At 42.0% G+C, this 15435-nt stretch overlaps 1 protein-coding gene across 1 annotated transcript in view; it reads left to right on the plus strand.

Annotated features, from left to right (window-relative positions):
* Positions 1-14518, plus strand: part of LOC139406277 (mannosidase, alpha, class 2C, member 1) — a 52667-nt gene extending 38149 nt beyond the window's left edge. Inside the window, exons 21-26 of the mRNA XM_071148732.1 lie at positions 1258-1401; positions 2601-2710; positions 6244-6323; positions 13486-13634; positions 13968-14071; positions 14241-14518. Coding sequence (XP_071004833.1) covers positions 1258-1401; positions 2601-2710; positions 6244-6323; positions 13486-13634; positions 13968-14071; positions 14241-14355 — 702 coding nt within the window. The 3' untranslated portion in view covers positions 14356-14518. The remainder of the gene's footprint in view (positions 1-1257; positions 1402-2600; positions 2711-6243; positions 6324-13485; positions 13635-13967; positions 14072-14240) is intronic.
* Positions 14519-15435: the final 917 nt, after the last annotated feature.

The following is a 15435-nucleotide window of genomic DNA, read 5'->3' on the forward strand; positions in this document are numbered from 1 at the left end:
GTTTTCCTCCAGGTTGTTTGTTGTAATGTCACTCACCTTCTCCCAGTTCATAATGTTGTTTATTCCAGGTGGAATGGTTTCAGTCCCATAATGTTTATTCCAGGTGGAATGGTTTCAGTCTCATAATGTTGTTTATTCCAGGTGGAATGGTTTCAGCCCCATAATGTTTATTCCAGGTGGAATGGTTTCAGTCCCATAATGTTGTTTATTCCAGGTGGAATGGTTTCAGTCCCATAATGTTTATTCCAGGTGGAATGGTTTCATTCCCATAATGTTGTTTATTCCAGGTGGAATGGTTTCAGCCCCATAATGTTGTTTATTCCAGGTGGAATGGTTTCAGTCCCATAATGTTGTTTATTCCAGGTGGAATGGTTTCAGTCCCATAATGTTTATTCCAGGTGGAGTGGTTTCAGTCCCATAATGTTGTTTATTCCAGGTGGAGTGGTTTCAGTCCCATAAGGTTTATTCCAGGTGGAGTGGTTTCAGTCCCATAATGTTTATTCCAGGTGGAATGGTTTCAGTCTCATAATGTTGTTTATTCCAGGTGGAGTGGTTTCAGTCCCATAATGTTGTTTATTCCAGGTGGAATGGTTTCAGTCCCATAATGTTGTTTATTCCAGGTGGAATGGTTTCAGTCCCATAATGTTGTTTATTCCAGGTGGAGTGGTTTCAATCCCATAATGTTGTTTATTCCAGGTGGATTGGTTTCAGTCCCATAATGTTTATTCCAGGTGGAATGGTTTCAGTCCCATAATGTTGTTTATTCCAGGTGGAATGGTTTCAGTCCCATAATGTTGTTTATTCCAGGTGGAGTGGTTTCAGTCCCATAATGTTGTTTATTCCAGGTGGAGTGGTTTCAGTCCCATAATGTTGTTTATTCCAGGTGGAATGGTTTCAGTCCCATAATGTTGTTTATTCCAGGTGGAATGGTTTCAGTCCCATAATGTTGTTTATTCCAGGTGGAATGGTTTCAGTCCCATAATGTTGTTTATTCCAGGTGGAGTGGTTTCAGTCCCATAATGTTGTTTATTCCAGGTGGAATGGTTTCAGTCCCATAATGTTGTTTATTCCAGGTGGAGTGGTTTCAGTCCCATAATGTTTATTCCAGGTGGAGTGGTTTCAGTCCCATAATGTTTATTCCAGGTGGAATGGTTTTAGTCCCATAATGTTGTTTATTCCAGGTGGAATGGTTTCAGTCCCATAATGTTGTTTATTCCAGGTGGAATGGTTTCAGTCCCATAATGTTGTTTATTCCAGGTGGAGTGGTTCGAGTCCCATAAGTTCCTGAAGGTAGAGTTCCCAGTGAGGGTGAGGAGCCCCAACGCCACCTATGAGATCCAATTTGGACACCTGCAGAGACCCACACACAGGAACACGAGCTGGGACTGGGCACGCTTCGAGGTACCAATAACATGTTTTATACAGCCTTTTTGACATCAACAATTATCACAAGGGCTTTACAGTAACCAGCCTAGACCCCAAAGATCTTTACAGTAACCAGCCTAGACCCCAAAGATCTTTACAGTAACCAGCCTAGACCCCAAAGAGCTTTACAGTAAACCAGCCTATTCCCCCAAAGAGCTTTACAGTAGCCAGCCTAGTCCCCCAAAGAGCTTTACAGTAGCCAGCCTAGTCCCCCAAAGAGCTTTACAGTAGCCAGCCTAGTCCCCCAAAGAGCTTTACAGTAACCAGCCTATTCCCCCAAAGAGCTTTACAGTAACCAGCCTATTCCCCCAAAGAGCATTACAGTTGCCAGCCTAGTCCCCCAAAGAGCATTACAGTAGCCAGCCCAGTCCCCCAAAGAGCTTTACAGTAGCCAGCCTAGTCCCCCAAAGAGCTTTACAGTAGCCAGCCTAGTCCCCCAAAGAGCTTTACAGTAGCCAGCCTAGTCCCCCAAAGAGCTTTACAGTAACCAGCCTAGTCCCCCAAAGAGCTTTACAGTAGCCAGCCTAGTCCCCCAAAGAGCTTTACAGTAACCAGCCTAGTCCCCCAAAGAGCTTTACAGTAACCATCCTATTCCCCCAAAGAGCTTTACAGTAGCCAGCCTAGTCCCCCAAAGAGCTTTACAGTAGCCAGCCTAGTCCCCCAAAGAGCTTTACAGTAACCAGCCTAGTCCCCCAAAGAGCTTTACAGTAACCATCCTAGTCCCCCAAAGAGCTTGACAGTAACCAGCCTATTCCCCCAAATAGCTTTACAGTAACCAGCCTATTCCCCCATAGAGCTTTACAGTAGCCAGCCTAGTCCACCAAAGAGCTTTACAGTAACCAGCCTAGTCCCCCAAAGAGCTTTACAGTTTCCAGCCTATTCCCCCATAGAGCTTTACAGTAACCATCCTAGTCCCCCAAAGAGCTTTACAGTAACCATCCTAGTCCCCCAAAGAGCTTTACAGTAGCCAGCCTATTCCCCCAAAGAGCTTTACAGTAGCCAGCCTATTCCCCCAAAGAGCTTTACAGTAACCAGCCTAGTCCCCCAAAGAGCAAGCAGAAGCAGTGGCAAGAGACAATTCCCTACTGCTATTGACATAAATAACCCATCTGCTAACTTCCGTTAGCATTGTTGTTTTGCTGGTCCTATAACAATAGAATAATTATCCTTCCTAGGTTTGGGGCCACAAATGGGCAGACCTATCAGAGCACGGCTTTGGAGTGTCTCTGCTGAACGACAGTAAATATGGATACTCGGTACACCAGAACACCATGACGCTCTCTCTGTGAGTCTGACAAATATTGCGGTTTAACAAATTGGAAGTGGGTAGCTCAGTTAGCAGAGCATGGTGTTGTCAACGTCAGAATAGTGGGTTCCGCGTATTACTGACATAGTTAACATAACAGCATTCTTTCAACAACAGGATAGTGGGTTCCGCGTATTACTGACATCGTTAACATAACAGCATTCTTTCAACAACAGGATAGTGGGTTCCGCGTATTACTGACATCGTTAACATAAACAGGATAGTGGATTCCACTTATTACTGACATCGTTAACATAACAGGATAGTGGGTTCCGCGTATTACTGACATCGTTAACATAACAGGATAGTGGGTTCCGCGTATTACTGACATAGTTAACATAACAGGATAGTGGGTTCCACGTATTACTGACATCGTTAACATAACAGGATAGTGGGTTCCGCGTATTACTGACATAGTTAACATAACAGGATAGTGGGTTCCGCGTATTACTGACATCGTTAACATAACAGGATAGTGGGTTCCGCGTATTACTGACATAGTTAACATAACAGCATTCTTTCAACAACAGGATAGTGGGTTCCGCGTATTACTGACATCGTTAACATAACATCATTCTTTCAACAACAGGATAGTGGGTTCCGCGTATTACTGACATCGTTAACATAACAGGATAGTGGGTTCCACGTATTACTGACATAGTTAACATAACAGCATTCTTTCAACAACAGGATAGTGGGTTCCGCGTATTACTGACATCGTTAACATAACAGGATAGTGGGTTCCACGTATTACTGACATCGTTAACATAACAGGATAGTGGGTTCCGCGTATTACTGACATAGTTAACATAACAGGATAGTGGGTTCCGCGTATTACTGACATAGTTAACATAACAGGATAGTGGGTTCCGCGTATTACTGACATAGTTAACATAACAGGATAGTGGGTTCCACGTATTACTGACATAGTTAACATAACAGGATAGTGGGTTCCGCGTATTACTGACATCGTTAACATAACAGGATAGTGGGTTCCGCGTATTACTGACATAGTTAACATAACAGGATAGTGGGTTCCACGTATTACTGACATAGTTAACATAACAGCATTCTTTCAACAACAGGATAGTGGGTTCTGCGTATTACTGACATAGTTAATACAACAGGATAGTGGGTTTTGCGTATTACTGACATAGTTAACATAACAGGATAGTGGGTTCTGCATATTACTGACATAGTTAACATAACAGCATTCTTCCAACAACAGGATAGTGGGTTCTGCTTATTACTGACATAGTTAACATAACAGGATAGTGGGTTCCGCGTATTACTGACATAGTTAACATAACAGGATAGTGGGTTCCGCGTATTACTGACATCGTTAACATAACAGGATAGTGGGTTCCGCGTATTACTGACATAGTTAACATAACAGCATTCTTTCAACAACAGGATAGTGGGTTCCGCGTATTACTGACATAGTTAACATAACAGCATTCTTTCAACAACAGGATAGTGGGTTCCGCGTATTACTGACATCGTTAACATAACAGGATAGTGGGTTCCACGTATTACTGACATAGTTAACATAACAGCATTCTTTCAACAACAGGATAGTGGGTTCCGCGTATTACTGACATAGTTAACATAACAGCATTCTTTCAACAACAGGATAGTGGGTTCCGCGTATTACTGACATCGTTAACATAACAGGATAGTGGGTTCCGCGTATTACTGACATCGTTAACATAACAGGATAGTGGGTTCCGCGTATTACTGACATAGTTAACATAACAGGATAATGGGTTCCGCGTATTACTGACATAGTTAACATAACAGCATTCTTTCAACAACAGGATAGTGGGTTCCGCGTATTACTGACATAGTTAACATAACAGCATTCTTTCAACAACAGGATAGTGGGTTCCGCGTATTACTGACATCGTTAACATAACAGGATAGTGGGTTCCACGTATTACTGACATAGTTAACATAACAGGATAGTGGGTTCCGCGTATTACTGACATCGTTAACATAACAGGATAGTGGGTTCCGCGTATTACTGACATAGTTAACATAACAGGATAGTGGGTTCCGCGTATTACTGACATAGTTAACATAACAGAATAGTGGGTTCCGCGTATTACTGACATAGTTAACATAACAGGATAGTGGGTTCCGCGTATTACTGACATCGTTAACATAACAGGATAGTGGGTTCCGCGTATTACTGACATCGTTAACATAACAGGATAGTGGGTTCCGCGTATTACTGACATAGGTAACATAACAGGATAGTTGGTTCCGCGTATTACTGACATAGTTAACATAACAGGATAGTGGGTTCCGCGTATTACTGACATCGTTAACATAACAGGATAGTGGGTTCCGCGTATTACTGACATAGTTAACATAACAGGATAGTGGGTTCCGCGTATTACTGACATCGTTAACATAACAGGATAGTGGGTTCTGCGTATTACTGACATAGTTAACATAACAGAATAGTGGGTTCCGCGTATTACTGACATAGTTAACATAACAGGATAGTGGGTTCCGCGTATTACTGACATCGTTAACATAACAGGATAGTGGGTTCCGCGTATTACTGACATCGTTAACATAACAGGATAGTGGGTTCCGCGTATTACTGACATAGGTAACATAACAGGATAGTGGGTTCCGCGTATTACTGACATAGGTAACATAACAGGATAGTGGGTTCCGCGTATTACTGACATAGTTAACATAACAGGATAGTGGGTTCCGCGTATTACTGACATCGTTAACATAACAGGATAGTGGGTTCCGCGTATTACTGACATCGTTAACATAACAGCATTCTTTCAACAACAGGATAGTGGGTTCCGCGTATTACTGACATAGTTAACATAACAGGATAGTGGGTTCCGCGTATTACTGACATCGTTAACATAACAGGATAGTGGGTTCCGCGTATTACTGACATAGTTAACATAACAGAATAGTGGGTTCCGCGTATTACTGACATAGTTAACATAACAGGATAGTGGGTTCCGCGTATTACTGACATCGTTAACATAACAGGATAGTGGGTTCCGCGTATTACTGACATCGTTAACATAACAGGATAGTGGGTTCCGCGTATTACTGACATAGGTAACATAACAGGATAGTGGGTTCCGCGTATTACTGACATAGTTAACATAACAGGATAGTGGGTTCCGCGTATTACTGACATCGTTAACATAACAGCATTCTTTCAACAACAGGATAGTGGGTTCCGCGTATTACTGACATAGTTAACATAACAGGATAGTGGGTTCCGCGTATTACTGACATCGTTAACATAACAGGATAGTGGGTTCCGCGTATTACTGACATCGTTAACATAACAGCATAGTGGGTTCCGCGTATTACTGACATCGTTAACATAACAGGATAGTGGGTTCCGCGTATTACTGACATAGTTAACATAACAGGATAGTGGGTTCCGCGTATTACTGACATAGTTAACATAACAGCATTCTTTCTCCTTCCTAAGACTGTTGTTTTATTTTTCTTCTTGAAAGACTGCGAGCTCCTAAGTCTCCTGATGCCAACGCTGACATGGGCAGTCATCAGTTCACCTACGCTGTCATGCCACACACAGGTGAGGTACTTTTCATCTTTATAACATTAGATTATTATTTTTTTTAAGTTGAATGTTTATTTGCCATGTGTAATGAAGACATTGGAAATCTTACTCAGCGCCAAGCTCTCGTGAAACAATAAAAACACAATACAAAAATCAGCAAACGAGGAAGAAACTCGACGGTCATTTTCTGAAAAAAAATTGTGTGACTTGCTTCAGATCTTTTGAAAGTCATTTGTTACTGTTGGTTGGTTATTTTATGCAAATCTGTGCAAATTTGAATAGTTAAAGTTGACAACGTTTTCAAGAATTTGAAGTTAGGATAGCCAGAAGATGTGAACGTTGGTTTGGTCAGTGGCTGTGGTCAGTAGTTGTGGTCAGTAGTTGTGGTTGTGTAGTTGTGGTCAGTGGTTGTGTAGTTGTGGTCAGTAGTTGTGGTTGTGTGGTTGTGGTCAGTGGCTGTGGTCAGTGGCTGTGGTCAGTAGTTGTGGTCAGTAGTTGTGGTCAGTGGTTGTGTAGTTGTGGTCAGTAGTTGTGGTTGTGTGGTTGTGGTCAGTGGCTGTGGTCAGTGGCTGTGGTGTGTAGTTGTGGTCAGTGGTTTTGTGGTTGTGGTCAGTAGTTGTGGTCAGTAGTTGTGTGGTTGTGGTCAGTAGTTGTGTAGTTGTGGTCAGTAGTTGTGATCAGCAGTTGTGTGGTTGTAGTCAGTGGTTGTGGTCAGTAGTTGTGTGGTTGTGTTCAGTAGTTGTGTGGTTGTGGTCAGTAGCCGTAGTCAGTAGTTGTGTGGTTGTGGTCAGTAGCTGTAGTCAGTAGTTGTGTGGTTGTGGTCAGTAGCTGTAGTCAGGAGTTGTGTAGTTGTGGTCAGTAGCGGTGGTCAGTAATTGTGTGGTTGTGGTCAGTAGTTATGGTCTGTAGTCAGTAGCTTAGCTTAATCATGACAGGCCCAGGTGGCAAAACATATTTCCCTTAAAATGAAAATATATTTTGTTGGTAAGGCTGTGTGTTAATATCACTGTAACAACAGAGCAGAAGCTCATCTACCAGAGAATATAGCCAATACATTCAGCACCGTGGACGGCAGTCAGAAATTAACCCATATAAGTCGATCAGCACCACGGAAAGCTGTCAAAAACACCCTATTTTATCTGCAAATAATAGGCAATAGCCTATATTATAAAACAATAATATATAGATCGATCTCTTGACAGAAACACAGCTAATGACCCAGTACATGCTCCCTGATGTTATGCACAGCGGCAAAACTGACATATCGGTATTTCAAATGATCTGCCTCCTGCCCCTGCCCCTGTAGCAAAAACACCAGCAAATCAATGAAGCATTCAAACTGATTGCTTAGATGGCAGCATGCCTTTTAACAGTATGTGATGTGTATGATCTTACTATTATTCTAATAGCCTAGTTAAACCCTGGGGCGGCAGGGTAGCCTAGTGTGTAGGCCGTGTGGTCAGTAGTTGTGTGGTTGTGGTCAGTAGTTGTGTGGTTGTGGTCAGTAGTTGTGTGGTTGTGGTCAGTAGTTGTGTGGTTGTGATCAGTAGATGTGTGGTTGTGGTCAGTAGTTGTGTGGTTGTGGTCAGTAGCTGTTGTCAATAGTTGTGTGGTTGTGGTCAGTAGTTGTGTGGTTTTGTTCTGTAGTTGTGGTCAGTAGCTGTTGTCAGTAGTAGTTTGCAGTGTTGTCAACTTAGAGACTTTGTCGCTATATTTAGCGAGTATTCAGACCCCTCTAGCAACACATTTTCAAAAAAGCGACAAATCTAGCGACTTTTTCTGGTGTTGGAGACTTTTGGAGACTGACGTGAAAGCACGTATCGTTCTTACTCTTCTCAACGAGCCAGCGGGTGCTGGCGTGGGCCCCATCCCCCGTCCCAAATCACTCACAGGCGGCCCAGTCCTCGCGCAGCAGTCCCTCCCAGCTGCAGTCAGAGCAGGAGATGTTCACCCCTCCGCGTCCAGACTGCAAATGAATCACGCATGCAGGAAGCAGCCGCTGGCTGATCCCGCCCTGGCTTACATTCAGGTAGGGATGTAAATGTAAAAAAAATAATAATAATAATTTTAAAACTAAGTAACTCCGCCAGAGTCTCTTTTTTGGGTCACTTTTGCCGGTCCCAAGCACGGATAAAGGAGGGTTGGAATTGTGACATAAAAAAAACCAAGAATCGACAGAAGAAAATTCATTTGTAGTTCTAAACATATTTAGGGTGTTTTTTACTCACTTCTTGTCTCTCCCACGGAGTTATTCCTCTCTCCAACAGCGTCCATCACAATTACATGATCATGGCCAATTATGCAAATTAGGTGATGACGTCATGTAGCGACTGCTAGCGTCTTTTAGGACAGCCAATAGCTACTTTCCTTACTGAGGAGTTGGCAACACTGCTTGTTTGGTTGTGGTCAGTAGATGTGTGGTTCAGTGGTCAATAGTTATGGTCTGTGGTTGTGGTCAGTAGTTATGGTCTGTGGTTGTGGTCAGTAGTTATGGTCAGTAGTTATGGTCTGTGGTTGTGGTCAGTAGTTGTGGTCAGTAGTTATGGTCTGTGGTTGTGGTCAGTAGTTGTGGTTGTGGTCAGTAGTTGTGGTTGTGGTCAGTAGTTATGGTCTGTGGTTGTGGTCAGTAGTTATGGTCTGTGGTTGTAGTCAGGAGTTGTGTTCAGTATTTGTGGTCAGTAGTTGGTTCCTCTCTAGTTTCCTAGGTTTTGGCCTTTCTAGGGAGATTTCCTAGCCACCGTGCTTCTACACCTGCATTGTTTGCTGTTTGGGGTTTTAGGCTGGGTTTCTGTACAGCACTTTGAGACATCAGCTGATGTAAGAAGGGCTATATAAATAAAATTGATTTGATTTGTGATCAGTGATTTTGGTCAGTAGTTGTTGTCAGTAGTAGTGTGGTTCAGTAGTTGTGTGGTTGTGGTCAGTAGTGTGCTTGTGGTCAGTAGTTATGTGGTTCAGTAGTTGTGTGGTTGTGGTCAGTAGTTATGTGGTTGTGGTCAGTGATTGTGGTCAGTAGTGTGCTTGTGGTTAGTGGTTGTGGTCAGTAGTTATGTGGTTGTAGTCAGTAGTTATGTGGTTGTGGTCAGTGATTGTGGTCAGTAGTTGTGGTCAGTAGTGTGCTTGTGGTCAGTAGTTATGTGGTTCAGTAGTTATGTGGTTGTGGTCAGTAGTTATGCGGTTGTGGTCAGTGATTGTGGTCAGTAGTTATGTGGTTTTGGTCAGTAGTTGTGGTCAGTTGTGTGCTTGTGGTCAGTAGTTATGTGGTTCAGTAGTTGTGTGGTTGTGGTCAGTAGTGTGATTTTGGTCAGTAGTAGTGTGGTTCAGTAGTTGTGTGGTTGTGGTCAGTAGTGTGATTTTGGTCAGTAGTTATGTGCTTGTGGTCAGTGATTGTGGTCAGTAGTGTGATTTTGGTCAGTAGTTATGTGGTTCAGTAGTTGGCACTACAGAGGGTGGTGCAGACAGCCCATTACATCACTGGGGCCGAGCTCCCTGCCATCTATCCCCAAGCCATAAGACTGCTAAATGGATAAAATACGGTCTCTATGAACACTTACAGGGATATTCTATTTATGTTCTTATTTCAGATTTGATTAGTAGAGAAGTAAAATTAAATTTTTGACTTAGTTGGAAAAGTGGTCAAAATGTCAGTTTGCCAGCTGTATCGTTCGTTCTGTACAAGATATTTCTGTTCCGATTCCAGATTTGAATATCTCGGATGTAGACCAATATGTCACACCTCAAAGGTTTTCTCTAACTTGTTGGGAAAGTGGTCCATATAGCTGATTTATGTCAAAAGTTACATTGTTTATACAGTGAATGTTGGAAGTTATGTCGTCACAATGGGGGAGCTTTAGAAAGTCCCGTTAAAGTGCAAGATGGACGGAAAGACAAAGGAAATCAAATCAAATCAAATTTTATTTGTCACATACACATGGTTAGCAGATGTTAATGCGAGTGTAGCGAAATGCTTGTGCTTCTAGTTCCGACAATGCAGTAATAACCAACAAGTAATCTAGCTAACAATTCCAAAACTACTACCTTATAGACACAAGTGTAAGGGGATAAAGAATATGTACATAAAGATATATGAATGAGTGATGGTACAGAGCAGCATAGGCAAGATACAGTAGATGGTATCGAGTACAGTATATACATATGAGATGAGTATGTAAACAAAGTGGCATAGTTAAAGTGGCTAGTGATACATGTATTACATAAGGATACAGTCGATGATATAGAGTACAGTATATACGTATGCATATGAGATGAATAATGTAGGGTAAGTAACATTATATAAGGTAGCATTGTTTAAAGTGGCTAGTGATATATTTACATCATTTCCCATCAATTCCCATTATTAAAGTGGCTGGAGTTGAGTCAGTGTCAGTGTGTTGGCAGCAGCCACTCAATGTTAGTGGTGGCTGTTTAACAGTCTGATGGCCTTGAGATAGAAGCTGTTTTTCAGTCTCTCGGTCCCAGCTTTGATGCACCTGTACTGACCTCGCCTTCTGGATGATAGCGGGGTGAACAGGCAGTGGCTCGGGTGGTTGATGTCCTTGATGATCTTTATGGCCTTCCTGTGACATCGGGTGGTGTAGGTGTCCTGGAGGGCAGGTAGTTTGCCCCCGGTGATGCGTTGTGCAGACCTCACTACCCTCTGGAGAGCCTTCCGGTTGAGGGCGGAGCAGTTGCCGTACCAGGCGGTGATACAGCCCGACAGGATGCTCTAGATTGTGCATCTGTAGAAGTTTGTGAGTGCTTTTGGTGACAAGCCGAATTTCTTCAGCCTCCTGAGGTTGAAGAGGCGCTGCTGCGCCTTCTTCACAATGCTGTCTGTGTGAGTGGACCAATTCAGTTTGTCTGTGATGTGTATGCCGAGGAACTTAAAACTTGCTACCCTCTCCACTACTGTTCCATCGATGTGGACAGGGGGGTGTTCCCTCTGCTGTTTCCTGAAGTCCACAATCATCTCCTTAGTTTTGTTGAAATGGAAAGACAAATGAAATGGAAAGACAAGTGAAATGGAAAGACAAATGAAATGGAAAGACAAATGAAATGGAAAGACAAATGGAAAGACAAATGGAAAGACAAATGGAAAGACAAATGAGATGGAAAGACAAATGGAAAGACAAATGAAATGGAAAGACAAATGGAAAGACAAATGAAATGGAAAGACAAGTGAAATGGAAAGACAAATGAAATGGAAAGACAAATGGAAAGACAAATGAAATGGAAAGACAAGTGAAATGGAAAGACAAATGAAATAGAAAGACAAGTGAAATGGAAAGACAAGTGAAATGGAAAGACAAATGAAATGGAAAGACAAGTCAAATGGAAAGTCAAATGAAATGGAAAGACAAGTGAAATGGAAAGACAAGTGAAATGGAAAGACAAATGAAATGGAAAGACAAATGGAAAGACAAATGAAATGGAAAGACAAATGGAAAGACAAATGAGATGGAAAGACAAATGGAAAGACAAATGAAATGGAAAGACAAATGGAAAGACAAATGAAATGGAAAGACAAGTGAAATGGAAAGACAAATGAAATGGAAAGACAAATGAAATGGAAAGACAAGTGAAATGGAAAGACAAATTAAATGGAAAGACAAGTGAAATGGAAAGACAAATGAAATGGAAAGACAAATGGAAAGACAAATGAAATGGAAAGACAAATGGAAAGACAAATGAAATGGAAAGACATGTGAAATGGAAAGACAAGTGAAATGGAAAGACAAATGAAATGGAAAGACAAGTGAAATGGAAAGACAAATGAAATGGAAAGACAAATGGAATGACAAGTGAAATGGAAAGACAAATGAAATGGAAAGACAAATGGAAAGACAAGTGAAATGGAAAGACAAGTGAAATGGAAAGACAAATGAAATGGAAAGACAAATGAAATGGAAAGACAAATGAAATGGAAAGACAAGTGAAATGGAAAGACAAATGAAATGGAAAGACAAATGAAATGGAAAGACAAGTGAAATGGAAAGACAAGTGAAATGGAAAGACAAATGAAATGGAAAGACAAATGGAAAGACAAATGAAATGGAAAGACAAATGGAAAGACAAGTGAAATGGAAAGACAAATGAAATGGAAAGACAAGTGAAATGGAAAGACAAATGAAATGGAAAGACAAATGGAAAGACAAGTGAAATGGAAAGACAAGTGAAATGGAAAGACAAATGAAATGGAAAGACAAATGAAATGGAAAGACAAGTGAAATGGAAAGACAAATGAAATGGAAAGACAAATGGAAAGACAAGTGAAATGGAAAGACAAATGAAATGGAAAGACAAATTGAAAGACAAATGGAAAGACAAGTGAAATGGAAAAGTATCAATTGTATCAAAAGGTTGAATGCAAGCACACTTTTCCAGATCAGTCTGCACATTTTAAAGTTTGAATGGACGTTTCTAGCTCAAACAGTGTGAGACGAGAAGCGTGCAGAGTAATAATAGTAAGATTTTTGCAAGTCCCACCTCATAGGAAGTATGTCGAAGATTTAAAGTGGGGACTCTTGCTTCGCAAGCCTCTTGAATAAGTCAGAAATAATTCTTACAATATTTAAAATGTGGCTGTGTTGCAAACCACATAATAAACAATATGTCACACACTGAATAGGTGCAGTGTAATGTGTTGTTTTACAGGGTCAGTCATAGTAGTATGATAGGTGTTGTTTTACAGGGTCAGCCATAGTAGTATGATAGGTGTTGTTTTACAGGGTCAGCCATAGTAGTATGATAGGTGTTGTTTTACAGGGTCAGTCATAGTAGTATGATAGGTGTTGTTTTACAGGGTCAGTCATAGTAGTGTGATAGGTGTTGTTTTACAGGGTCAGTCATAGTAGTGTGATAGGTGTTGTTTTACAGGGTCAGTCATAGTAGTGTGATAGGTGTTGTTTTACAGGGTCAGTCATAGTAGTATGATAGGTGTTGTTTTACAGGGTCAGTCATAGTAGTATGATAGGTGTTGTTTTACAGGGTCAGTCATAGTAGTATGATAGGTGTTGTTTTACAGGGTCAGTCATAGTACAGCACCCTGGAGCAAATTAGCATTAAGTGCCTTGCTCAAGGGCACAGACAGATTGTTCACCTTGTCGTCTTGGGTATTCAAACCAGCGACCTTTCGGTCACTGGCCTAACTCTCTAACCGCTACCTGCTGCCCTACAGGAACCTTCCAGGAAGCGTCAGTCATCCAGTGGGCCTACAACCTCAACAGCCCTCTGAGGCTGATCGACCACGCCCCCGGCTCCCATACTGTAGCCTGGAGCGCCTTCTCTGTCAGCGCTGCAGCCGTCATCCTGGAGACCGTCAAGCAGGTGGGTATCCTGCCAGGAAATAACCCATTCTTCTTTTACAACACTGCCTGTAAATAAATGATGTGCTGTGTCATAGTAGGTTGGGGTGAGGTTAGACAAGGGGCCATTTCCTGGGAGGGTACCAACTAGTGTCGATGCTGACTAGCTGACTGATTGGCTGATGATGACAGATGGGGCCTGCTTTACTGTAGTACTTGATGTTCAGCAACTTTTGGATTGAATTTCTTGTCTCATTGCTGATTGTTGTATTTCCTGACGGTTTCCATCATGACATTTCCAATGTATTTGAATGCGAAATCAACTCCACTGGTCCTTTTTTTTCTCTCCCGACAGGCGGAGGACAGGAAGGATGGTCTGGTAGTACGGCTCTATGAGTCACATGGCAGTAGTGTCAGTGTGTACCTCACGACAGGCTTCCCCATCACAGAGGCTTGGCAGTGAGTTCTACAGTACCTTCAGTTAGGGTTGTGAAAGGGGCTTTAGACAGTTGTACTAAACCTCCCCTCTCCGTCAGTGAGGCGTCTTCATGTTTGTGTCTAACTAAGTCTCTACACCCTGCTGCTGTTTTCAACCACTGAACCCTCTTCTCATTCGTCCTCTCCTCAGCTGTGATCTACTGGAGCGAGTGGATTCCTCTCGCCCTGCACCAATCACAGCCTCCGGAATCTCTATCAGCTTCAGTCCCTTCCAGATTGTGTCCCTTCTACTGTACCTGAAGTAAAATGGTTTGGGGGCTGGTCTGAATGTAATTCTTCCCTGTAAATTACGTTCAGCTTATAAAGGCTTCATTATGCCTTCATAAGCACTGCATACATGTGTTATATAGCATCTATAACTGTATGTCATGCCTTATAAATGTTTCATAAATGTGCCATAACTGAAAATCAGCATTGTCAAATGTGTCATCGCTCACTGTGGAATATGATATATGCTTTATAAAGGGTGACATGTTGTCCTCTAAAGTGACGTTATGAGTGTGGAACGTCTGGTACACCAACGCATCAAGGTTAGGTTTAAATTCTCATTTTAAAGACATCCATTGTGGAAATGGGAAGTTTTTAGCTATAATAACTTTTTTGACTGTTAGTAGTGATGATGACAAATACGGTCACTCCCACTAAGATGAACTCTGATTGGTTGATCTTTACTCAGTAAGGTCACTCCCACTAAGACGAACTCTGATTGGTTGATCTTTACTCAGTAAGGTCACTCCCACTAAGATGAACTCTGATTGGTTGATCTTTACTCAGTAAGGTTACTCCCACTAAGACGAATTCTGAATGGTTGATCTTTACTCAGTAAGGTCACTCCCACTAAGATGAACTCTGAATGGTTGATCTTTACTCAGTAAGGTCACTCCAACTAAGATGAACTCTGATTGGTTGATCTTTACTCAGTAAGGTCACTCCCACTAAGATTAACTCTGAATGGTTGATCTTTACTCAGTAAGGTCACTCCCACTAAGATTGATAACTCTGATTGGTTGATATCCCAGGCTGATATATGTGCTGTGTGTTCAATAACCTGGAGACGACACCAACAAACACCTTGATGAAAGCCCCCAACTTAAAGAAACACCAACCTTGATGAAAGCCCCAACCTAAAGAAACACCAACCTTGATGAAAGCCCCCCAACTTAAAGAAACACTAACCTTGATGAAAGCCCCAACCTAAAGAAACACCTTGATGAAAGCCCCCAACCTACAGAAACACTAACCTTGATGAAAGCCTAAACCTAAAGAAACACTAACCTTGATGAAAGCCCCCAACTTAAAGAAACACCAACCTTGATGAAAGCCCC

Source organism: Oncorhynchus clarkii, chromosome 4 (genome assembly GCF_045791955.1).
Source record: "Oncorhynchus clarkii lewisi isolate Uvic-CL-2024 chromosome 4, UVic_Ocla_1.0, whole genome shotgun sequence".
Taxonomy (NCBI): domain Eukaryota; kingdom Metazoa; phylum Chordata; class Actinopteri; order Salmoniformes; family Salmonidae; genus Oncorhynchus; species Oncorhynchus clarkii.